At 44.7% G+C, this 26,786-nt stretch overlaps 1 protein-coding gene and 1 long non-coding RNA gene across 2 annotated transcripts in view; one reads left to right on the forward strand and one right to left on the reverse strand.

Annotated features, from left to right (window-relative positions):
• Positions 1 to 24,473, forward strand: part of C2CD3 (C2 domain containing 3 centriole elongation regulator) — a 147,564-nt gene extending 123,091 nt beyond the window's left edge. Inside the window, exons 31-33 of the mRNA XM_081263133.1 lie at positions 1,315 to 2,218; positions 6,864 to 6,975; positions 23,675 to 24,473. Coding sequence (XP_081119259.1) covers positions 1,315 to 2,218; positions 6,864 to 6,975; positions 23,675 to 23,815 — 1,157 coding nt within the window. The 3' untranslated portion in view covers positions 23,816 to 24,473. The remainder of the gene's footprint in view (positions 1 to 1,314; positions 2,219 to 6,863; positions 6,976 to 23,674) is intronic.
• The window catches only part of LOC308631698, a 32,125-nt gene that overhangs the window by 5,148 nt on the left and 191 nt on the right, over positions 1 to 26,786 (reverse strand). Inside the window, exon 2 of the long non-coding RNA XR_014018308.1 lies at positions 20,534 to 20,597. This is a non-coding gene — a long non-coding RNA (uncharacterized lncRNA). The remainder of the gene's footprint in view (positions 1 to 20,533; positions 20,598 to 26,786) is intronic.

The raw sequence follows: 26,786 nt of genomic DNA on the forward strand, positions 1-26,786 counted from the left end.
TCATTTTGCTCAAGTAAAATATGTAGATTCTAGGCTGGGGAGGTAGCTCAATGGTAAAGCACTTGCCTAGCATGAGTGAAGCCATGGGTTCAATCCCCAACATTACATGCAAACACATACACAAACACATACACACACACACAGACACATACAGTGCAAATTCCACACAGAGATGAATAAATTCAGTTTTCTAAAGGTAGTGAGGGTAAGCATATACCATGATTGATATCAGGTACAAACTTTCTTCCTCTCTGCTTCTCCCAAGATGCCTAATATCACTAATCAAGACCCAGGTATATGCTCCATGCTTGACTTCCACTTGCTTGGATATATTCACTCAACTCCTTATTGATCATCAACTACTCCAGATTCAATTCTATAACTAGTTCAAGTAGGATATGATGGTAGACAAGACAGTTATTGTCTCTGCCTTCATCAAGCTCACATTCTGTAGTCAGCCAGAGAAATTTCCCCCCAAGAAAGAAAGCAGAACAGCAAAAAAGGAAGGCTTGTTTGGGATAGAGAATGGAAGCAATTAGAAGAAAGGGTATGTCAAAAGAGGAGACACAAGAATTGTAGGATTGAAACTAGAGGGTCTTGAAGGTAAACTTTTCTCTCTCTCTCTCTCTCTCTCTCTCTCTCTCTCTCTCTCTCTCCCCATGGGATTGAATCCCAAGGTCACCTTGTATATTTTTTACTGTAATGTGTGAAATGGGTGGTGTTAATCACCATTTAAGATAAATAGCTTCAGAGAGGACAATTTACTCATGATTGCAAAGTTAACAAGGGACAGTAAATATTTGAAACCAAGACTGACCAGCTCCAAAGCCTGTGCTCTTTCCAATACCCTGCCTCCTTGGTTTTCTCTTTTCTTGTGGTTGGTATATATTTTCTTGACTTTATTTTCCACATGAAATAGATAGTTTTAGTAACTGTTGTCAAATAGGTAAATAAGTAGATTCTCATTTTGATTTTTAATATAGGTAATTACTGAAGTAAATGGAAGCATGAACATGCCTGCCAGGACTCCCAGTTCCTGAAAATTCCTGAGCATGAGCAGATAGTCCTGAAAACGTTTCCACAGATGTATCCACAACTATAAATAGATTAGATTTTGGTCCTCTGATATTAGAATAAAGTACTAGAAATTGTACTGCCTTGAATATAGTTTTACTGACTCTTGGGTGGTTTAACTACTTTAAGGTTTGTTCGAATTTGATTGAAAGGCTACCTCTGAAGCTAAAGACCAATGTGAGAACCTTGAATTGTCTGTGGCCCTGCCTTGTAATAAGAGTGATATCTGTTGCTGTTCAGATCTGCAGACTATCACCAGGAATTCTCAAGCAGCTTTGACTTCTCACCGAGCCAGGAGTAGAAGCAGAGAGGTCACCACAGTCCCAGATGCTCAAGACATAGAAGCCACACAAGAACAAAGCACAACTCCAAACAAGACATTGGCAAGAGCTGCGGCTGAAGGCACAAATTCCCCATCTCCTCCTGCTCTTGAAGAGACCTCAAATGGAGGAGGAATGTTCCATGAGTCCCTGGGAAATATGGTACCCATTACAAGTGAGGATACTGAGGCGGGCCCACTCTACAGTGATGAGGACTACGAAGAAGACATTATTGAGCCCAGGACCCTAAATGAGATAACCACTGTGACAGACAAAACTAGCCCTTGGTCCAGTTTTATGTCAGACACAAGTGAGGTCATCAGCCCTCAGCCTCATGAGGTACAGAAGGAAGGCCCCTCCTGTCCTTCTCCAGAACCTTCCCCTAGAGCAGAGGAGATTAAGGTCAGAAGTAGCTTTCTGTCTAGCCCAGAAAAAGCTATCAACTCTCTGCCTAGGCAGGGTTCTTCTACTCAAAGTGTTGCTTATGAAGATAGGGACTCTAAGACAGGGGTTGAACAGTCTAACTTAACCAGCCCTCACCTATTCCCACATCTGAAGTGCTCAAGAATCCAACAGAGCAATACTTTTGTTGGATGGAGCTCATCACAGGCAAATCAGGACAAGGAGCCTGAGCCAGAGGCCCAGGCTGAGGATGGAGCTGTCTCCAGTGAGCTCAGTGACTCTACTGATAGCTTTGAGAAGTTGTCTATACACATAGCCTCCCAGAGCAAAAGGGAAGATAAGGAGCTACGCATTCACTGTGCTGACATCAGGCAGAAGCAGGTGACTACTGGATCAGAGGTGTCCACAAAGAAGAGCCTTCTGTATCCTTTGGCATTTCCCACAAGTGGCCCCTTAAGCCATCTCCTAGCATTTTGGATGCTAGTATTAGGCTAGCCAAGAGTGAGTATGAGCAATGGCCTCTCGTGGGATGCACTGGAGGGGCATGGGAAGACCCTTCAGAAGACTGGGATGACAGGTGCTACAAATCTACCATGACACCAGCCCTCCGAAGCATAATTCTTTGAACTGAGTTTAGGTGTTGGTAGCATCCATAAGCCTGCCTACCTTATTTATCTAATTCATATGTTGGGTATTTTGCCACTCGAAGGCAATGCTCAGGATCTTATTTGAAACAGAACTAGAGGGAGGGACTGTGGGTATAGATAAGGATATAGCATTTGCCTAGCATTCATGAGGCCCTGGCTTCAATCCCCAGTACAGGGGGAAGGAAAATACAGAAGTAGAAGACATAGGGAAAAAAAAGGGAAAGAGAGCCTACCATTGTTTGTTTGAGCATATACTATGTGCCAGGCACTTTATAGACATTTCAGGCCTCACAGTTCTTTGGGGTAGGTGTCATCTGTCTTACATGTAAGGAAGCAGGCTCAGAGTTCTAGTGACTTTCCTAAGAGGTAATTAAAAAAAAAAAAAAAAAAAAAAAAAGCAAATGATAGAGCTAAAGTGAAGTGGGCACCATTGAGTTGGACTTGTGTAAGCCCCCAGAATAGATAGCACCTTTGATGAGAACACCTGACATTCCCCCTCTCTCCTTTGAAACAGACCAGCAGGATATAGGGAAAGGAAACTCACTCAGCACCGTCTGCAGCCTTTACATCTACACCTAACCAGCTGTTCAGATCAGGTCACCTTTGTGTCCTGACAACAAATAAGGGATATCACAGGCTAGTTAGATGAAGCAGGACACTTCATTGAATAACGTCTTTGCTAGAAGTCAAGAGGACTGATTTAGTCCTCCTAAACCCAGCATTTTATTACCTGTGTGACTTTAGGTCTAACCTTTCTGAGCCTATTTCTTCTCATGTAATCTGTTACCCACCAAACTTTGAGCTCCCCAAACCAGTGACTTTTTCTTTTTCTCTGTTCTCATTACCTTGCATTGCACAGGGGAGGAGAATCAGTAAATACTAATTAAACTGTACTAACATAGTTTCACAAGATTATTGAGGAAATCAAATGGGTAGAGATATTCGTACATATCACACAGATGTAACTTAATACAGTTAGAGAAAAATCTAAGGGTGGGAGAGTAGTCTCAAAGATTTAACATGGGAGGTGGCTGGGACCCGAGGACTCAGGGCAGACTACCTCCTGCTAAGTTTTTTCCCAGCCTCACTCATCCTGGCTTCTGATACTTCTACCCTCACAGTTTAGTTGTGCTCCTGATATGGTTATTGGAGGAGTTGCTATGTTTGTCCAGGTCCTCAGGCTGCTTGAATTCAGGCCTTCCTAACCATACACTCTCTTTTGCTCTGTTTATTTTTTTCCCAGCACTGGGGATTGGACCCAGGGGTACTGTATCACTGAGCCACATCCCAAGTCCTTTTTTTGTTGTTGTTGTGTTTTGTTTTGATTTTGTTTTTGTTTGGTTTTGTTTGAGACAAGGTCTTGCTAAGTTGTCCAGACTGACCTTGAACTTTTGATCCTTCTTCCTCAGCCTCCTGAGTCACTGAGATATTAAGGTGTGTTTCGCAATACCTGACTCCATTCATTCTTTAGCAAAATAAGTATTGCCAGGCCTGGTGCTAGGTAGTGAGGACAGATTTGAATAAGACCTTACCTCAAGTTCCCATTATCTAGTAGGAGTCAGTCAGGTAAACAGAGTTTATTTTTCCAAGTGTTATAGTGAGATGTGGAAGTAAGAAGAGGGAACTGCCACAACTCTGCTTGGAGGTATCCTAGTAGAAGAGACATGAGAGCTGGTTAGTAAAGATGAATAGGCATTATTAGGCAGAGCCAAGGGAAAGTTCAAGCCAGGGCATTTTGTGTGTGCAGAGGCCTAGCCTGGTGAAAGCCTGACCAGTGGCACAGTTTACTGTGTCTGAAACCCAGAGGTAAGTGAGAGGTGAGGCAGAGCCTGGATCTTAGACCAGGCTGAGGTGCTTAAACTCTATCCTGGAAGCAAAAAAACACCAGTTTCCTCATCTGTAAAATGGAGACAAATAATAGTACTTACAGGATTTTGCAAAAATTAATTTGCCTGGTACATAGTGTCTGGTAAATGTTAATTGTTAAGCAAGAGTCTGATATGGTCAGATTTATATATTGGAAAAGTCACTCAATGCCTTATAGATCAGGGAGAACAGCCAGGAAATCTGGGATAACAAGACATGAAAAGAATCTGACCTAAAGCATAGAGTGCTGTATGAAGAAGAGAAAGGGGATAGATTTAAGAGGACCAGAGAGAGGGCAGGGAATGAGGAGGAAAACATGAAGTATGACTCAGAGATTTCTGCCATAAGAAGCAAGGTTTATGTTGTCATTTACTGGATAGAGAACACCACATAAAGAGACCTACTTAGAGGAAGCCATAGATTTCCATTTTGGACATGTGCATGTGAGTTATTCAGGAAGAGATGCAGCCCTGGAGTTCAGACAGGATCAGGTATAAAGGGGGGCCTCTCCAGAAACTGATGAGGGTAACAGCATGAAAAAGGAGGGCCATGCACAGAGACAGAGTCCCCATGGGTCACCAGTGTATAAAGACAAAGGTACAGCCAAACAGGAGCTGAGCAGAGCTGGGAGCCAGGGCAGGTAAGGTAAAAGTTTCAGGTTGCAGCCCTCACTCTGAAGAGGGGCCTGGTACACATTCACTGGCTTGAGCAAGGGGACCTTGCAGTGGTGGAAACAGACCAGGCTTCCGTGGGTAAGGGAACTAGTGGGGAAGACAGCCAGAACAGGCATCTTTTCCCCATAAGCTGGGGAGACGAGAATGTTGAGTCCTTGCTGTATCAAGCACCACTCTAAGCACTTGACCTGTGTAAACTCACTTAATCCTCCACAGACTGTGGGCACTATTGTCATATCTATCTTTAAAATGAAGAAATTGAGGCACAAAAAGTGAACTCACCTGAAGTTGTCCACCATAAGTGACAAAGCTGAGTAGTAACTAGAAGGGAACCCGAGATTGGGGGCAAGAGGGCAGGGTTGGTTCCTAAGTGGAAAACTTGCATATTTTTATAAACTGAGGAGAAAGAACTTAAAAGTTGAAGGATTTACCTGTTGGTGCAGGACCCTAAGCAGGCAATGGATAATAGGATGAGGAGTGCTTCTGTGTTCAGACCCAGCCCTGACCCTCCCACAACACTGCTCCTTCCTCACAGCGTGGGTTGTCTAGCTACTGGAGCACTCACAGTCAGCAGCAACGAATAGGCTCTGCCTCATCTGCGCTTCCAGAGAAGGCTTGGGTCAAAGTGTTCTTTCCCTTCAGGACCTCCAGTTCACCCCACCTCTCTACAGAAAAATCGAGAACTTGAACCAAAGCTGGACTTGGATACATTTCATTCATTCAGCTAGGCACTGCACTATATGACAGGAATATGGCTATGAAAAAGATAGATCCATCTCTGCCCTCTTGGATTTCAGAGTCTAACATGGAAGAGCAACAATAAAATAGAAAGTCTGGTAAACAAATTGGAATCAGAACCATACTTAGCTTATTAGACAAACAAGAAATTGGAACATCACCGTCTCCTCAACCATCCTATAAGTTGAACCAAACTGGATCAGGGCTTTGATTCAGCGGATATTTGAAGAACAAATATTTGTGTCTCAACACAGCACCTTAAGAGGGTACAGACAGAAGTACAGGCTATGGAACCTTCCTAGTAGGGTTCACTTCCAAATTGGATGGACCACTGTGGACAGCCTCTTATGTGGATAACCTTGTTTCTGAATGTGAGCAGAGAACATCAAGGCAGATAGGCCCTCTTTCAACACCAAGTACCTCCGTCCTGCCCAAGTCATGGCCCTGGAACCACCTTCCACCCCTTCCCCTATCCAACAGGTCAGCTTTTTTCCCATATTTTTTATGGCGAAATTTGTTTTTACATATTTGTGCATGCACATAACTAATTTGGCCACTATCATTCCCCAATATTTCCTCTTTCCCTCCCCTGGCCCCTTTCCTCTACTGAGCTCCCTTCATGAGATTGTACCCCACACACATACACACACATACTTCTTTTCCTTTTTCCTCTCTAGTTACCACATATGAGAGAAAACTGGTAAAAGGTCAACTTTAAACCAGTGGGCCAGCAGCAATTGTCATTCTTCACTTGCCACGTACCAGCTTCCTGTGGCACTAAGAAGATACTAAGGTTCCTAAAGGAAATAACTCACTCCTTGAGAAACATGAGGAATAGTGAGGGAAACAAATTGAGAGTTATCTCATATGTAAGTAATTGAGCATTCTTATGTTGCTAACTGTGTTTTGGCTGTTGCGAAGGGCTAAGATTAAGAGAGGGCTTCTTAGAGGAGGCTGCATTTGAACTGATCCATAAAGAAATGTAGACCATGATTTGTTAGGAGTGGGTAGAGTCTTCCATGAGGGGGAACAACTTGAGCCAAGGATTCAGAGCAGGAGTAAGTTGGGGAATTGGTATGGTTGAGGTCAGTGGAGATGCTGGTGTGGTAAGGTTTATTTTTGTTCCTTAACTACCATTACAGCCCAGAGCCTATTGTGGTGCCCAACTTCTTTTTGCCTCCCCAGCAGTTGGAGGCCTCCCTGCGGTTGCTCTCACACTCTGCAGCTTTGCCACCACCAGTCACAACAAATGAGGTAAGAGAACAGCCACTTATCTCCCTCTCTGGTAGAGTCATCCTCTCTCTCTTCCCTAAAAATGTGCACAGCGTGTGGAGCTGCCTGGAGTCATCTTCCTGAAAAGGCTGCAATATGGTCACTCCTCATGCTTGCATTGAGCCTGTTCTGAGGGCCCAGTAGTGGGCTAGAAACTCAGGAAACATGAGGAAGAGCAGATGTATAAGAGCAGGGCATTGTCAGGAAGAGAAAAAATCAGCACAGAAGCATAAAAGCAAGAGTCAGCTAAGACCATACATACTGATTTCTATGGGAGCTCCAGCTAAGAAAAGGTAGATAGTAGGAAGACACAGTAAACAAAAGATGCATCCTCAGGGGACCAGAGTGAGGTTCCCTGAGGAAAGGAGAAAAGTAATATCAATGATATTTGCTGTTTGCAAAACACCCCAAAAACTATCATCATGTAACTGAGGTAGGTAATTAGAACTCTAGTACAAATCCCAGCTCTCTGCTTTTCTGCCTTGGCAAACCACCTGACTTTTGTGGCAAAAAAAAATAATAATAATAACTTCTTTATTGAGTACCCTCAGGCATTATCCTAGGTGGTGAGTTTATAACAGTAAATATATGATAGACAAACTCTCTGTCTTCATGGAGTACACATCATAAAAATAAAATATTTATAGAATGTTATGCATACTAGATGCCACTTTAAGAATAAGATCTATCTAAGGAGGCTCTGGGTAAGGTGAAGAATGACCATCATGGTGGTGCACTCACTCCATGTACCAGGCACTGTTCCAAGCACCTCATATTTTTTTAATTCAGCAGCCTGATAAGAAGCATACTGTTATTGACCCTATAACTAAAGCAAAGGGAGGTTAAGTAACTTCTCTGGTCACTCAGATAGTAAGTAGTGGAGCCAAAATTGAAACACAAGCAATCTAGTTTCATAATCTGTGTTCCTGACTACTACACAGAACTTGGAGAAGACATTCCAGGCAGAAAAAACAGTAAATGCAAAAGTCCTGGGGCTGAAAAGAGCTTGACATGATCAAAGCTAGTGACATTGAAATAATGACATCAAAGGGACCAGATGTGTAAGCCCAGGAAAGGAGTTGAGGCCTTATTCTAAACGCAGAGTGTTAAGTACAGGAGAATATCTGACTTAAACTGAATGAAGAATCCATTTTCTTTCCCATCTGATTGCATCCTACTTTCAAAGTAGGATGGCAGTGACATTAGAAAAAGGAGTCATGAAGTAGTATTGTGTGTGTGTGTGTGTGTGTGTGTGTGTGTGTGTGTGTGTACATGTAAAATTTCAGAGATTAATGCAAGCTAGTATTAAAAATAAATTAGCTTGGTGGGCTGGGGTTGTGGCTCAGTAGTAGAGTGCTTGCCTAGCATGTGTGGGGCACTGGGTTTGAGTCTCAACACCACATATAAATAAATAAAGGTCCATCAATAACTAATTTAAAAAAAAGAAATCCTGATTTAAAAAATAATAATAATAAATAAATAAATTAGCTTGGGGCTGGGGTTGTGGCTCAGTAGCAGAGTACTCACCTAGCACGTGTGAAGCAATGGGTTGGATCCTCAGCGCCACATAAAAATAAATAAATAAATAAAGGTATTGTGTCCAACTACAATTAAAAAAATATTTTTTAAAAAAATCTCATTTTGGGGCTGGGGATGTGGCTCAAGCGGTAGCGCGCTCGCCTCGCATGCGTGCGGCCGGGGTTCGATCCTCAGCACCACATACCAACAAAGATGTTGTGTCCGCCGAGAACTAAAAAATAAATATTAAAAATTCTCTCTCTCTCTCTCTCTCTCTCTCTCTCTCTCTCTCTCTCTCTCTCTCTCTCTCTCCTCTCTCACTCTCTCTTTAAAAAAAAAAATCTCATTTTAAAATAATTAAATAAATAACAAAAGCTTGGCCAGGCGCAGTGGTGCATGCCTGTAATCCCAGCAGCACAGAAGGCTGAGGCAGGAGGATCACGAGGCCCTAAGCAACTCAATGAGACCCTGTCTCTAAATAAAAATTTGTTTTAAAAGGCTGTGGATGTGGCTGAGTGGTTAAGTGTCCCTAGGTTCAATCCCTGGTCCCAAATACATACATACATACATACATACATATATACATACATACATAAGCAGGCTTATTCATTGTGATAGTGACCTCTAGTTTACAGATTTTGTAGAAGTGGGCATTATTCTAAGCACTCTGCATGTTCAAACTCATTTAAGTCTCATAACAACCCAATGAGATAAGACTATTCCTTATTTAGAAGATGAGGAAACTGAGGCTCAGAGCTTCCTATAACCTGCCAGGCATTATTATTTCTACTTTATGTTTTATAAAGAAACTAAGATGAACAATTGCTAAGTCACTTGCCCGGGTCACCTTGGGGACCTCAATTTTTCACTCCACACTCTGCTCTTTTACACCACTTGAAAATCATGACACTTGATGTATTTTTTTTTTAGCCAAAAATTCCTTCTTTTAAATAAATCTCAAAATAGTTAACATTCAGATATGTTATATGTTTTCCCAGAAGCCACAACAGATAAAAGATGGGATCAGTTCAGAAGTGTCCTGAGCCCTTATGATTCAGAAGAGAAGCCATTTACAATCTGATACTTTTACTAGTTTCCTTCCCCCTCTGTCCTCCAACCTTCCCAACACCATTGTTTTTTTGGCACATAGATCACTCTAGTTCCCACATACATTTCAATTTTTGTCAATATTGTAAATCCTTTCCTAGGGGAATAGAGATGCCAGTCCCTGCCCAGGAAGCTCTGCACTTTTGTGGTCTTTATTCCTACCTTGGTTTATGGTCACCAGCTCATCTTCTTCCTTTCTAAGTCTCCAAAACAACATCAAAGTAATCATGAGTAGCTAATAGGATGATGACAGGAATTAAGTAGACACATTTAATTCCCTGTCTGTCTTACCCTTCTAGCAAAGTGGGTGAAGTGGCAATAAGGCATGTGCCACAGGAATGGAGGTCTGTGTTCCAGTAGAGCAATCATCTCTTACCTGCCAAGCAGAACTGCTATACCTGCCTTTGTGTTTTTGCCTTTATGATGTGCCTACTCCCAGGGGACGTAGGATCTTAGTCTTTGGGGAAGGGGTTAACTGGGGATTGAACCCAAGGGCACTCTACCACCAAGCTACATCCCCAGCACTTTATTTTTTTTAATTTTGAGACAAGGTCTCACAGCCTCCAAAGTCACTGGGATTACAGACATGTGCCACCACACCTGTGATAGTCTTTTAAACATAAGACATAAGGTCTGAGAGAGAGAGATGAAATGTTTCCCTTCAAAGAAATGGCAAGTCAAGTTTTGAGAAGATAAGCCTCATGTACTATGTACTCCTTTTTTTTTTTTTTTTCCCTCTGTGGTGCTGGGGATTGAACCCAGGGCCATGCACTTCTTAATCCATTTTTTTTCCTTGCCCAGAGTAAAACTCCACTGCTTGCTGCTCTCAGAGCCACTTCTCTCCCTGAGACCTTATTCTAGGTCCTGGTTAGGATAACCAGTATCACCACAGTTTTCCCAGAACTGTCCCAATTTCAAACTGAAAGACCCTCCACCCAGGAAACCCCAGGAGGCTGATCATGCTTGCTGGTGATGGGTCTCTCTCACTTCATGCATTTGTTACAACAGATTTTCTGAGAGTCATATGCTCTTGGCTGGCTGACAGGTGTTTCCAGATAATCTAGGAGTCAAACTGAGTGTATGCTGAAGACACTAGTTTGAAAGTTGTCAGAATCGAAATGGGAATTTCGATTTATTATTATTAGGGTCAAACCCTAATAATAGTAACAATAGTAGAGCTGGGAGGTGTAAAGGAGGGGATCTTTTATAAGCACTGTCATAAAAGATTATATTGGAACCACTACCTTGCATAAAGCCTCTGCAAGGACATCTGTCCAACAACTTTTTATTCAACTATGGTGCCAGTCACCCTTGTTATTGATCCTTGAACACCCTTGGTATTAATCCTTGTGGCCAAGGATTGTTTTTTCAAAATAACATATGTCGTCCTCATCTTGCCTTTTAGTTTCCCTCTCCCTCATCCCCTGGGTTCTGTGGCACACCTGCTCTGCACTGCAGTGCTCTTGAATATTCCCAGATAAATATCATAGTTCTTTGGTGCTCTCTCTGTTGTTTAATTTGATGCTAGCAAGTAGAGACCAGAAAGTAAGAAAAAATATTTTTTTAAGAGAGAGAGAATTTTTTTTAATATTTATTTTTCAGTTTTCAGTGGACACAACATCCTTATTTATTTTTATGTGGTGCTGAGGATCAAACCCAGCGCCCCGCGCATGCCAGGCAAGCACGTTACCGCTTGAGCCACATCCACAGCCCAAGAGAAAATATTTTTAAGAATTAAATTTTTTTTAAAGAATTTTTAATATTTATTCTTTAGTTTTCGGCGGACACAACATCTTTGTTTGTATGTGGTGCTGAGGATCGAACCCGGGCCGCACGCATGCTAGGCAAGCGCACTACCGCTTGAGCCACATCCCCAGCCCCAGAATTAAATTTTTTAAGTACCAAAAATAGTGACCGTGGGATAAGTCAGAACTTTGATTGACTTCCTTATCCTTATGATTTATTTTAGATTTAATTCCGAATTATTATATTTGTTCAGGGACACTGTAATCTTCTGAGTTTGGAGTCTCTGAAAGTCTTAAAAATGGCCTTACTTGGAAGAATTTAAGACAAAAAATAGTCTTTTATATTTACCCACATATTTGCTATTTCTAGTATTCTTCATTCAATCTTTGCATCCTGATTTATACCTGGGACCCTTTCCCTTTAGCCTGAAAAGCTTTTGTTAGAATTTCACATGGTTACCTACTGATAATTGATTCTCTCAGCTTCCATTGTCTGGAATATCTTTATTTGCCTTCATTTTTTAAAGATATTTTCCCCCATTGAATATAGATTTTAATTTGGATTCTGTTATGTCTTTTAACATTTTAGAACTGTCATTCATTCCACTTCTGTCGTTTATGATCAATTGCTCTGGTTTTTCCCCAAAAGATCTAGGGAAGACCTAATCCTACACTCCACCTTCAAATGACGCACCTGAGCCCAGGAACCTCCCAGACAGTCTCCACTGCAAGAATTTGTGAAACAGTTTTCTCCCTTGTCTTTCCCACCACAGTGAAGGGATCTGTAAGGGATCTGTGTGACATCAGTCAGGTTTTCCTACATTTCTGAGTCTGCTGCTTCATCTGTCAGTTGGGGGGATCATGCCTCACCAGGTAGTGCTGTAGAATAGCAAGTGGTGCACAGGTAGGGTACTGAGGCCAGCCTTAACCCTCCCATCTCCTCACTGCCTCATCCCCCTGCTGTCTCCTCTTCAGGAAGGAAAGGGAGAGATGGATGGCTGGTTAGACCTGCTGCACAGTCCTCCAGCTGCCCAGGCTCACTCTCATGAGTCACTTGATTTTGCTGCTTTTACTTTCTTATCCCTTTTGCAGTGAAGTGATTCTTTACCGAGACACTTCTTGGTTTTATTTAAAGTTATTTCTGATTCTGTTGGCTTAGCTGCTTATAGGCAAACTAGTCTTATCAGCTCACTAAAGGGAAGGAGCAAGGAGAAGACGAGAGCAGTGCTAATGTACTTTACATGTTGTGTTCCTCAGACTATGTCTTCTGCTCTTACAGATTTTCTTCTCTTTTGGGATCATCTCAGCCACTCTGATTACTTCAGTTATTATTTAAAGTTCAAATTCTTATCTTTGGTCTGGGCTTCTTTCCCATGCTGCAGACACAGATAGATCCAACTGCATCCTAAATGTCTTGTGTCTGTTGTTATTGTTGTTGTTGTTTGGGGGTTTTTTTTATATTTATTTAGTTTTTAGGTGGACACAGTATCTTTATTTCACATTTATGTGGTGCTGAGAATCGAACCCAGTGCCTCACGCACGCTAGGCAAGCGCGCTACCACTTGAGCTACATCCCTAGCCCCTGTTTTGGGGTTTTTTTGGCACTAGGGATTGAACCCTGGAGCACACTTAACCGCATAGTTACCTACTGGTAATTGATTCTCACATCCACAGCACCCCCCATTTTTTAAAAATATTTTATTTAGAGACAGGATCTTGCTGAGTTGCTTGGGGCCTCCCTAAGTTGCTAAGGCTGGCTTTGAACTCACGATCCTCCTGCCTCAGCCTTCCAAGCCTTCCAAGGGATTACAGGCATACACTACCATACCTGGCATGTCCTGTCTCTGATGTGGTACAAACAGTTCATCATGTCCAAAACTTGAATTTCATATCTTCCTTTGCGTACTCCATTACCACCGGCTTCCTCATCACAGAAAATTCAGCCATGATCCATGCAGTTACTCCTCAGGAAGCATAGTTATCATCTTCCTCCTTTATATCTCATGACCCTCAGCCAGTTCATTACCAAGGCCTGTTAATTTTGTCCCTAAGAATCAATCCACTCACTTCTCAGCATTCCCCACCCAGCCCCAACCATCTCCTCTGTGACTATTTCTAACTAGACCTACACTTTTCTATCACTAGCCAAGTGAATTCCCACTCTTCACATATTTTACCACTGGGAAAGAAAGGAGGGTGACACTTGTCAAGATTGTAAAAAAAAAAAAAAAAATTTAAACTCCATATTTCTAACCCAATTACCAAATCTCATACCTATTTTTTTTTTTTTTTTTTTTTACTTCTTAGAAGCGCATGGAGACTGTCTCCACTGTATTCTCTTTCTTTACTTGTTTTTGAGGCATCATTCCTTGGTTCTCCTTCTCCCCAGCTGGCTGCTCCTGCTCAGCCTCCTTTGATGGGCCCCCCATTTCCTCTATTTCTTAATATAGGGGTATCCACGATGTTGGGTTTTAACTTAGTTTTTTTTTATTTATTATTCTTTTTAGTTATACGTAACAGTAGAATGTATTTTAACTTATTATACATACATGAAATATAACTTCCCATTTTTGTGGCTGTGCATGATGTGGAGTTGGAGTTCCTGGTTGTATATTCGTATATGAACATAGAAAAGTTATGTCAGCTCATTTCACTGTCTTTCCTATTCCCATCCCTCTCCCTTCCCTTCATTCCCCTTTGTCTAATCCAAAGTACTTCTATTCTCCTGCTCTCATCCCAGCCCCTTGTCCTCTTAGTATGTGTCTGCATCTCAGAGAGAACATTCAGCCTTTGGTTTTGGGGGGATTCGCTTATTTCATTTCACATGGCAGTCTCCAGTCCATCCATTTACTGACAAATGCCATAATTTCATTTTTCTTTATGGCTGAGTAATATTCCATTGTATGTATATATATATAAAGAAAATGTACTCTATATATATATATATATATATATATATATATATATATATATATATAGAGAGAGAGAGAGAGAGAGAGAGAGAGAGAGTACATTTTCTTTATCCATTCATCTGTTGAAGGGCACCTAGATTGGTTCCATAGCTTAGCTATTGTGAATTGAGCTGCTATAAACATTGATGTAGCCCAGTATGTCATCTTCAGACTTAATTATTTACTGGATAGGTAACCCATCCAGTCTGAAGGCTCTCATTCCCCTCTGTTTTGCTGAAGACTCCCAATGCCAGAATGCCAGACTCTAGATTTATATGCCCATCTGCCTACTCATCATCTCCTCTTGGGGATGTTGTTATTGTTTGGATCTGGACTATCCTTCAATAATTCATGTTAAAGGCTTGATCGCCCACCTGTGGCACTGTTGGAAGGTGGTGGAATCTTTGGAAAGTGGGTCTAGTGGAAGGTTATTGGGGCATGTCCTTGAAGGGGTCATAGGGACCCCTGCCCCTTAGTCTTTGTCTTGCTTCCTGGCTGCCACGATATGAGTAGCTTGGTTCCACCATTATGCTGTTCCACCATAATGTACTACCTCACCACAGGCCCAAAAGCAAAGGGCCAAGTGACCACGGACCAAAAACTCTGCAACCATGATCGAAAATGAATTTTTTCTCCATTTAAGCTGTTTATCTCAGATATTTTGCCACAGCAATAGAAAGCTGACTAACATATCTAATAAATGTCTTAAGTTCAACATGTCTAAAGTTGAACTTCAGATTTTATGTCCAAGTCTCTTCCTACCTCAGTTTTACCTTTCTCAGTTAATGGGCACTCTATCCTTCAGGTTTAGTTATTAAGATCAAAACTCTTAAAATCCTTCCTTTTAGCTCTGTTTTCAAATAACCAGGAAATTCTGGCATCTCTGCCTTTATAAGATATATCCAAACCTAACCATTTCTCACCATTACCAGCATTACCACCGTGGTCCAAACCATCATCATTATAATCTCTTGTGCTTATAATCTGCTTGTGCTTCTGCCCTGCCCCAGGCAACCTATCCCCATTCAGCATCTTGTGAGCTTTTTAAGAGATTGAATAAATCATGTGACTTCTCTACACTCCAATAACTTCCCCTCAGTGAAGCCCAGAACTAAGCTTGAGGTCAGGCAGGTCAGAGAGTAGGAAGCTAGTTTAGACTTTCAACTTGGACTATACCATACCTTACTCCTAGCTAAGTATGAGTGAAAACAGAAGATAACTATGGCCCCTCCTCTCAGGAGCCCACAGTTCCCCAGGGAAGCCAGCTTTCTAAGCACCATCAACTCCTACCAAATCCTGGCATGTTAAAGAGCTAGAGCAGCTGGGTGCAGTGGTGCACACGTCCATAATCCCAGCTACTCAGGAGGCTAAGGCAGGAGGATTGAGAGTTCAAAGCCAGCCTCAGCAAAAGTGAGGTGCTGGGCTGGGGATGTGGCTCAAGCGGTAGCGCGCCCGTCTGGCATGCAGCGCGGCCCGGGTTCGATCCTCAGCACCACATACAAACAAAGATGTTGTGTCCGCCGATAACTAAAAAATAAATATTAAAATTCTCTCTCTCTCTCTCTCCCCTCACTCTCTCTTAAAAAAAAAAAAAGTGAGGTGCTAAGCAACTCAGTGAGACCCTGTATCTAAATACAAAATAGGGCTGGGGAGGTGGCTCAGTGGTCGAGTACCCCAAGTTCAATTCCCACCACCCTCATCCAAAAAAAGAGCTAGAGCAGGTGCTATGAACTCTGCCTTCAGTGAGCTCCAAGTTCTTTGAGAGGGACTGATCCCCAAGCCATCCATGAACTTTCTCAAATAGCATTTGCCCATATTAGCACTTTAACAAAGCAAAGGGGAATTAGTTTAGGGAAAGGAAGACGGAGCTAGATGGGGTGGCGTGGATAGAATTCAGCAAAGATGAAGAAAAGGCTTTACAGGCTGTGGACTGGAGAGAAGAAACCTTAGATACTCAACAGAATTTTGGAGCTGAGAGGTACTAACAACATGTGCTGGAGGAGGTGGGGACAGAGGGCCCTGCAATGAAACTGGCAGGATAGGGTAGGAATCAGAAGCAACCTGTCATGTGAGCCTTGGCCTCCCGCCCTGTCTGCATGATGATTCCTTCCCACGAGATGAGCCCTGGCTTGTTCTGTACCTTGCTGTGTTGAGCCCTGGCTCTGCCCCGGTTTCACCAGGCACAAGGGCCAAACGCTGTCATTCATGAGGAGTGAGTGTAGGAGGCAGGAGATAAGGCCAGGCCTGAGTGTACCCTGAAGGCCTTGAGTTACCCACCCCCTCCCACTCTGGCATTGTCACCTCCACTCAGCTAGACCACAGTGTTCAGACATCTCCAGGTGCTCTAGCCAGTGGGTGAGCTGAGAGTCAGTAAATGGGTTTCTGCCTTAGTTCTGCTGCTGGCTGTCTGAGGTCTTGGGCAATGAGCCTGTCTGGTCTGGGGGGAGGGGTGGACATCAAAGAGTTGATTTGAGGGCTGGGGTTGTGGCTCAGCTGTACAGCAGTTGCCTGGCAAGTGTGAAGCACTGGGTTCAATTCTCAGCACCACATATAAATAAATAAAATAAAGGCCTATCAACAACTAAAACAACATTTAAAAAAAAAAAGTTGATTTGAGGCCCTCTTTCCTACTATGTGGTCTCATATAATGGTTAGGAGTGCCCAAGTTTAAAACCTAGCCTTGCCACTTATGAGCCACAAACCTGGGGAGGTTACCTAACTTCTGTACTTCTTTTTCTGAAAAGTATGCATAATAGAACCTGCCTTCTAGGATTGGCTAGGGATTAACTAAGAAAAGTAATGTATTTAGAAACTTCTTGGCACATAACACAGTAAGTACCATCTGAGTGTTAGGCTCTTATTTTTATTAACATTATTATCCAGACATCTTCCCTGTTCTTCTGTTACATTCTGGTGTGTTTGGAGGGGGAGGTGAGTAATGGTAGGAGAGAAGTAATAAGAAATAGGAACATGATCCAAAGCTCAGAGGCAGAGGTGGGTTCTGGGAATGGAGGCCCTACAAGTCAGCCCCAAAAGTATGGAGAGCAGTTTCTTGGTCTATAGCACTTAACTGTGCTCAGTGCCAACCCTGAAGTAGAAGCCCCAGATAACACACAGCCCACCCAGGGGGGTAGAGCCCTGCCCTCAGCAGTCTCTGCCTGTCTGTTTATGAGTCTTTAGACTTTGGGGCTACTTCTTTTCTCCCCAGAGCCCAAAGAATTTTACTGTCCCTTAGTTTCTCTTCCGTAAACCCAGAGACAGCTGAAAAATGCATGGTCCTGGTAGGGAAAAATAGCTCTCCACAAAGTCACTAGGTCACACTGGTAGGGATTGGGTGTGAGGGGACTTCCTGAGCCCGGGGTCCTCTCTTCAGCCTGCAGTTCAGGGAAGTGGAGGAAGCATGTAGGAGGTCCTGATCTGTTGCCTCATTTCTTTGAGCCACTAAGTCCCTAGCCCTCTATAGAGCCCCAGAGAAGACCTAAAGGTCAAAGAGTTTCTGATAAAGGCCATACAAAGCATTTAAAGAGAGATGAACAGCCTGGCCAAGTGTGTACAGAAGTCAGGGGAAGCAGCCAGAACTGGCCACAGACTGCAAGTTGGCAGATACCTGCCAGGAAGGGGCCCATGGGCTTGCAGGCAGGTGCTCAGCTCAAGTTGCCCGGAACTCCTAGGAGACCAGAGTCTGGAAGGAGCCAGGAGCTCTTCTAAGGAGTGTAACTTTAACCCTTTCTCTCCAGAATCTGGGCTTTTGTACCCTCTTCCTCACAGGGCACAGGTTCAAAAGACTGAGGAGTCTTCCCTTACTCAGGCCTTTTGTGTAGCCTGAGGTCCCAGTGCAGGGGTCACCCTAAGCTGTGTGAAGTGGCCATTGCTCATGGGACTGTCAAGGAAGGCTTCTCAGAGCAAGGACAGGAGGCATGAAGTATTGATGAAGCACAGAGGAAGCATTTAGGTAGTGAGAGTCCCATTAGCTCTTAACACAAGACTGGAGAGAAAGCCCAGAGCAGACCAGCCATGCTGTCGCTGGGCCTGGTGGGTCAGATTAGGATCTATCTACCTCTCAGGGGTGGGCCTCTAGTCAAGATGTCTTGGCCCCACCTCCCCCACTGCTCCTAGTTGTGGCTGCTAAGTTTGCTGCTGACTTTTAGCACTAAGGAAGTCACTGCCTTAGGAGAGCACTCTGGGAGCCACCCGAGGGGAAGGCAGCCGGCCAATGGGGTGAAAGTTGAGTCAGGCAGGCGGCTGTATGGAGCCCTTCCCAGTCTCTGAGGCAGCAGTCCACTGGCAGGCCCGCCTAGCCAGCCAGAACCAGGCAGCTGCTTATTTTCAGTTTTCAGTTCTTTGGAAAGATTTGTTTACAGCTCCTGAGTCAGTGTTTGTGTCACTTAAGGGAGGTGCTCTGGGAAACAACAAACTTCAACCCTAATCCCAAGCCAGAGGCTCGCTGCAGGGGAGAAACAGGGAAGGCAGTGGAGTGGGGAGACACCCCACCTCCCCTGCTGGCCTAGCATTGAGCATGCCTTGGGGGAGTGCTGTGCCTTAGTACCTACTCAGGACCTTTTGGGCCTAGCTCCTGCCTGAGATGAGAAATCAAGACTTTGTTTTGCTCTGGTGTCTGCAGATGGTGTCAGCTCTAGCTCCAGTGTATGCCCTGTTTTTTGCAAACTGTTGCACCTGGCCTGATCCTTGGTTAAATCTAAATTTTACTTAAGCTCAGACCTGTCTGTCTGGGTAGGGAGACCAGACAGAGGTTCTTAGCTCCATTTAGCAATGAAGACACTGAGATCCAGAAACAGAAGGTGTCTTGCTCTTAAGCAACTTGGACTGGGTCACAGAGCAATATTCCTTCCACTCCTTCCCACTGTCTCCCCTCTGATAAAGGCCCCAGGATGTCTTGAAGCAGGGTCAGTGGGGACACCTGCACCTACCACATCCTGGGAGCATGTGGCCTATTCACAGGGATCCACCTAGGGATGCAGTGAGGGAAACCAGAACACAGTGGCTGGGATCTGAGCATATTTCAGACCCAAGAGGAGAGCTTTTAGAGCAAGGGCTACATCGCCAGGATCTGGAAAAAGAGGGAGCTGTGAGCCAGAATAAGTGTGCTTGGTAGCTCACCTCCTACATTATCTGCTCATTCTGCTACCCACTTTCAGAGGAGGAATCCAGACCTAGAGAGAGTAATTTTCCTCTTGGAGAAGAATTGATAGAGCCAGGATTAGAACTAACTCACCAGCCAGTGTTAGCCTCTTGGTTTAGCAAGCCCTGGGAAACCTCACATTTGCCTTCCATCACCACACCTTATTTCTTTTTTTTTTTTTAATATTTATTTTTTTAGGTATAGATGGACACAACACAATGCCTTTATTTGTATATGGTGCTGAGGATCGAACCCAGGTCCCGCCTGTGCTAGGCCAATGCTCTACTGCTGAGCCACAATCCCAGCCCACCACACCTTATTTCTTCTACATGCTTTCTTTTCTCCCCAGCAGAGCTCCACCTTTGGCATTGAGAGCTCCTTTAAGAACCTGTTGCTGCAATTCACAATAGCAAGACTGTGGAACCAACCTAGATGCCCTTCAGTAGATGAATGGATAAAAAAAATGTGGCATCTATACACAATGGAGTATTACTCTGCATTAAAAAATGACAAAATCATAGAATTTGGAGGGAGATGGATGGCATTAGAGCAGATTATGCTAAGTGAAGCCAGCCAATCCCTAAAAAACAAATGCCAAATGTCTTCTTTGATATAAGGAGAGTAACTAAGAACAGAGTAGGGACGAAGAGCATGAGAAGAAGATGAACATTAAACAGGGATGAGAGGTGGGAGGGAACGCGAGAGGGAAGGGAAATTGCATGGAAATGGAAGGAGACCCTCATGGTTATACAAAATTACATACAAGAGGAAGTGAGGGGAAAGGGAAAAATAATACAAGGGGGAGAAATGAATTACAGTAGAGGGGGTAGAGAGAGAAGAGGGGAGGGGAGAGGAGGGGGGATAGTAGAGGATAGGAAAGGCAGCAGAATACAACAGACACTAGTGTGGCAATATGTAAATCAATGGAAGTGTAACTGATGTGATTCTGCAATCTGTATACGGGGTAAAAATGGGAGTTCATAACCCACTTGAATCAAAATGTGAAATATGATATGTCAAGAACTATGTAATGTTTTGAACAACCAACAATAAAAAAAATAAATTAAAAAAAAAAGAACCTGTTGTTGGGAAGGCCTGTCGTGTTCATGACTGGGTGTCCAAGTGCCCAGAGAGAGCGGATCCCTGAAAGAGAGAGGTTTAATGAACAAGCTGGTATATTTCATAGGGCACTGTGAGAGCTCTAGACATCTTGACTAGAGGCCCACTCAGACCATGGTGAAGCCAGTTTTGGCCTCCAGCCTGGGAGAGTGGTCTCTCTCTGCCTCCAGCCTGGGAGAGTGGTCTCTCTCTCTCTCTCTCTCTCTCTCTCTCTCTCTCTCTCTCTCTCTCTCTCACACACACACACACACACACACACACACACACACACACACGCAGGCACACGCATACCTATCAGGTCTCCTGAGAAACCTCTTGCAAGTTACTCTTTCAAAATGCCTTCCAGAGGGGTTGTGTCTGTGGCTCAGCAATAGCACACTTGCCTGGCATGTGTGAGGCACTGGGTTCGATTCTCAGCACCACATAGAAATAAATGAAATAAGGTCTATCAAAACTAGAAAAATTTTTTTTAAAAATGCCTTCCAGACATTTGACCCCACGTATGACACCCACTGTCTAGACTTCAAGGGCCTGCAGTTCCTGCAGCTCTGACAGTCCTGCCTCCCCAGGAAGGCTGATGGCTCCTGCAAAGCACATACTGTACTGACCATTTTCTTGTGACCCCCACTTCCAGGAGTAGTGTAGGAGTATTTCAGAGGAACAGTTAGTACATTTGGGGGCATCCCTGCTCTGAGCAGCTTCCCTTATGCCCTGTTCCTCCAAGGTTTATGTTTTTGGTTAGCAACCCTGATGAAGAATCCTTTACTACTAATGAAGATGTTTTTTAACCCTTTTAAGGTCAACAAAAGCCAAACGCGGATGAATGTGTGTTCCGTCTTTCCACACCCTTGCCCTGCCCTGTACACAAAGCCAAGTCCTGTCCCTGTCCTGTACCCGGACCTGGGCAGTGGAGATAAAGCCCTCTAGGTCACTGAGTTAGGTGTGGGAGCTGGAAGGCTGGCTAAATCAGCCACACTGGATTCAGCCCCAGGGCAGATAAGGCCTAGCCAACAGCTGCAGGCTGCACTCATGCTCTCCCCTGTGAGCTCATGCCCACCCCAGCTCTTTTGAAACCCCATCTGTCTTTGATGCCAGCTCTATGTAAAGTCTCCATGGACCCTCCCAGCTATTATCAATCACTCCTTTCTAAGTGCTCTAAGCTTTAAGCCTCATCTCTTTGACTGTTGGGTAGGTCTATATCTGTCTCCCCTCTAGCTTTCCTGTCCATGAGGACAGGAACCATGGCTGCCAATTGCCCATAAGCATTAACCAGATTGAGTTGATCTGAGGCTCCTGAAAGGCTTGATGAATCACCAACAGAGGTCTCTTATGCATGAACTGAGATAGTTGACCCTTGGAGCCATAGAAAGAAAGACCCATCTAAGTCTCCAAAATGGAGAATGCTTCTATTCTGGCAGATAGGGAAACAAGGTCTGATTTTAGGATTTGAGATAGAGGACCAAAATTTTAGGTCTTTTCTCATCTACCTCATAAACATCTCCCAAGCTCCCTTTCGCTGTAGCAGAGAAAGAAATAGAGCGTAAGGAATAGCTGATGACCCAGAGGACTAGATGGGACTTACATTACCTCTAAACCCCAAATAGATCAGGAAACACTCACTTTGGATCTTGGGAGTGGAGGGGTGTACAGAAACACACAGTGCTGTGGAGACCCTGAGAGGGTCTGGTTTAACCAAAGACCTGGTGCATGGTAGAACAACCTCCACTGGTTCTAGAAAGAATGAGATGTTTGCTGTAAGAGGCAGCCTCCTCCCCACCCGCTGTAAGTCTCTGGTCACCACAGCTTGGTCCTACCCATTCACTGGCCTAGCAGCTGCCAAGCTACCATCTTGAAGGTCAGTTTTCCACCCATAAAAAGGGGCAGGTAAACTTGAGGGCTCCTGACAGTCCAGAATTCTAACCACTAAGGAAGTGCATACAAACAGAGCAATAGACTCCCTTTATATTGTTCTGGCTGCTATCCTAATTCTTTGGTGGATCTCTGTGTCTCCTAGCGCTTAATTAACTCTGAGCTCTAGAGGCAGGAAATGACTTCTGTTCATTTCTGTCTCCCTTTCACAATTGACATTAAAAAAGATAAATGAAAAAAGGATTACTGAATGTTACTGGTCCTGGAAGCAACTCTAGCTAGGCCTCAGTTTCCTATTAGTGGAAGGTGGGGGAGGGGTGGTTGTAATCTCAAGGGTTTCAAGCTGCTGACTCGGTGCCTAGGGACAGTGCAGTGTGCTCTCAGTGCTCTAGCAGCTTGGGAAGACCTTAGCGCATGGGATTTGGGACAGGGAAGAGATCTATCCATAGGGCATGCTGCATGCTATAAAGTCAGCCAGATTAGCCTGAGGGGCTGCTCCCAACTCCTTTTAGCACTGCCTCTTCCCAAACTGGCCTTCACCTCTTCCCCAGGACCCTGCTCTCAGCCAGATGCCTCAGGTGGATTTGCTGTATAGCTTTGAGCACCTTTAGCACAAGAACCTGACAGTATAGAAGAAAAATGGGACAGGGAAGGTTGAATGAATAAATGCGTGAGTCAGAGAGGAGTTCAGAGGACCACAGTGCCATTACCCAGGCAAGCACTCAAAAGCAGAACAAGTGATGCCCAGAATGAGTGGGTGTGTGCTTCATGGTACCTGGCAGCTCCAGGAACTCAAAGGGCCAAACAAAGAATGTATTATTCACCAACATCTCCACAGGAGCTGGGTGTAGTCCCAGGGTCACTCGTGGGACAGTCCCAACTCCAGTCTATGACTTATATAGAATCTTGCAGCAAAAGAAGGGATGAATTTTCAAACCTCTTCTAGAGAGGATAGCTCCCTCCTTCCCCAGAGGTACAGAAGAGTCTGAGCCAGGTTCCTCAACTCAGCCGTGCTACTCAGAGCAGTAGGATTCCTCTGCACTGTGATTTTATCTTTAATGACTCAGGGAGAATGATGGGCCCGCCTCATAGGGCTGAGGTGAGGATTAAACAAGGTGTGTAAAGGGCTTTGTAAACCAGTCAGCTTTACCTAAGTGTTAGCCAAAGGACCAAAACATGAGGAACCAAAGTCATGTCCTCAGTGCTAACTTAGCTGGCTTCTTCCTCTCCAGGACAAGAGTGAAGCCACCAGGGGAGCCCTCTCCCAGAGGCCTTGTCGCCCCAGACCTAACTCGATCCCTCCTAACCTGCCTGAGGAAGAAACTCGCAGGATTGCTCGGATATTCTCTTCCCAGTTCTCCCAGAAAGACTGATGCTGCCTGAGAGATGAAGGGAAGGAGCCACCTGCCGCCCTCCCGCAGCCTTGTCCACTTTGCAAGAGGTACCAGGTCTGTTTCCCCTGGGGCTGCCTCATCCCTGAAACTACCACCAGCCTAGTCCGTGGACTTATTCTGGAGGAGTGTTCCAAACCAGCCCAGCGTCCACCTTCTAGTACTCCAATTTCTTCCTCTGTGGTGAAGCAAAGACTAGAAACAAAATGGATTCCAGCACCTGAGTAGCCCACTCATCTTTTGACCAAGGGACCCAAGCAGGCATCTTCAGTGGAGAAACTCCTCTTGCTGTCTGCTGACCTGAGCCCACCTCTATGGAATAGGATAGGCCATTTTTGCCTTAAAGATTGGAGCCTGGGGAGGGGTGTGTAGTTTGTATGCATCACATGTAACTGAGGAAATCTTAGGGCCAGCTCCAGTTCATTTGCTTGGGAATAAGGGTATTTTATAGAAATAAATTATTTTTTTGCTGTGTTGAATTAATAATAGGAAAGGAAGGGGAAATCACCTCCTTTAAACTGTTTATCTGATTGTCTGAAATTCTAACCATGCTTTTAACTTATTGTTTTTACCCAGATCTGAGGTCATTGTTCCCACTTTGTTTGAATAAAATCATTTTGATGTTTGTATTCATATACAAGTGTTTCTTAGGTTGGTGATTGGAATGGGGTGCTAGGAAATCATTTGTGCTATAACTACAGAAATAAAGCTTGACAGCCATTCAGTTCCCCCAGAGAAGCTCATGCAGAACAGGGGACCATGGTCACCATGAGACTTCTAAGCTCCCCCAAATATCAGACTGGTCCAGATTAGAGTGACATCAGTCTTTCCTTTACTGGTTCTTCTCCCCTCTTCCCACACACCAACCACCAGCTATTTCTTTCCTTTTGCTGGTTCTTGAAATCTGTCAGTAAAGTGGGAGGGTCTCCTGGAACATGACCCAGAGAACATGATCTCTGGGCTAGGCAGCTTGGACAGACCACAGCCAGTTGAGCAGCTACTGTAGACAAGTCTCTGTGGGAGGATAGAAAGGGGCACAGATGTACAGCGTGTTCAGTGTGGCTGAGCCACAAGGCTAGGAGGGGATTTCCATGGAGGGCCCTGCTCTTCACCCCCAAGCTCATGTCATTTCACTCCAGTCCTCGGAGCAACCCTTAACCTGCATATTTTGATGCCCCTTCTAAAGTGAAGCCCAACAAAGTTTTGCCTCTATTTATGTAGCTAGGAAGTGAATCACCACATAAGATAACCCCAGAAGTGTTACAAGGCTCAGTGACCAAAACAGGGTACAGCCAGTAAGTTCTCTGAATTCGGGGAACCTGAGGGTGGAGGAAGAAAGCATAGAGGCTACAGCAGGCAGGGAAGGCTTCCTAGAAGAGGCAGGTCTGGGGTGAGCCCAGAGAATTGGTCAGGCCATGGACAGCTGCAGAGAGAACCAGGAAGGCACTTTGGGCCCCGAGCAACTGGGGACAAAGGAGAGCAGTCTGGCTCTACTGTGCCTCCAAGCTCATCTGTAAAGACAGATACTGTAAGAACCCTGGCTTCATGGGGTCGTGGTGAAGATCATATGAGACAACATTTTGTAAAAGTGCTTGGCCTGCAGTTGGCACAGGTTGGAAGTTTAGGAAATGTCAGCTCCACCCCTGCTTCTGAAGCTCCTGGAGCCAACTAATAGGAACAAGCTCACCAATAACAGAGGAGCAGAGCACAGCAGGCCGGGCCACAGAGGGTGCAAATGAGGCAGGAGCCCGGGGCGGCAGCTGGGCTCCCTTTGCTGCCCTGGACCTGGCCTGCCCCACCACTGTTTATCCTGGCTCCGTGAGCTTCAGCTTACCAGTGTGCCTCCTCCCCAGTGCCATAGAAGCTGATCTCCCTCCCAGGCCAGCCCAAAGATTCCAAGGTCCAGGGCTTCACCTCCCTTGGGGCACAAGAAACCTCCAGAGTCTAAGGGGTAAAGCTTCAGGTAAAGTATTCCTTCCAAATCCTGTTACTGTAAATAACCTAATAAGTCAAGTGAGGATAAGGCCACAGGAGGACATGGGCCACTCCTGCCCAGGCTGAGAGTAGTCGCAGTGAACACAGAAACACCCTATGCGACTGAAACCCACCTTTTACGCCCACAGAATATGTTATTTACCAATATCTCATCCCCAGAAGTTGGATACATTTCCCAGTGATAGCTCCTTGAGGCAACATGAGTCAGGCAGCATGGATTCTGGATATGTTTGTCCCCACCAACAGAACCAACTAGAGTCTCGCCGACTTGCTTTTGAGCACCTCATCCACAGATACCTAAAAATAGGTGTTTCTGATCATTATATCCCAGCCCAAAGCGCCAACCTTGGAACTTCTAGCAAGGGCTGGACTCTGGATACAAGGAGCCCAGGTGGACAGACCTGCTCTCAGGAATCTTCCAGGCCAGAGCAAGCCGAGCCCTCCCTCCCTCTCTCTCAGTTTCTCCAGAGCCTGCTGCTCCCTTTTTTGATTCCAACTTATCTCCCCGTCATGTGTCCCCTCTCATCCCCCACCACTTCTAGGCTAGAGTTTCCAGGCAGAGCTCACTCAGAACCTACTTCCCTCAGCCCGCCCAATCTCAGCAGTCCCAGCAGCCCCTTCCCTTATACCACTGAGGCACCTGCCTGTTCTGTCATTAAGGGTGGACAGACAGATCCAAGGAAAAGGACAGATGCAGCCCAAGCTTTGCATTAACCTTCTGACCACCTGCCCAGTGATCATGGCTCTGTGCCCAAGTCCAGAAATGGCTTCTGCCTGCTCCTCAGCCCCACCTAGTTAACTCCTTCTCCTTCCCTGCATTCTCCCTCTCCTCCCCTCCCATCACTTCTCCGTGTCTCCCTCCTCTCCTCCCTCTGTCATCTGAGGCCCAAGTTCAGCTAATGCCCAATCCTTATTCTCAGTGTCTATGGGAGGAGTCCACAGTAACTACTGTAAGAAC

The sequence above is a fragment of the Spermophilus citellus genome, assembly GCF_964194105.1.
Source record: "Spermophilus citellus genome assembly, chromosome: 2".
NCBI lineage: Eukaryota > Metazoa > Chordata > Mammalia > Rodentia > Sciuridae > Spermophilus > Spermophilus citellus.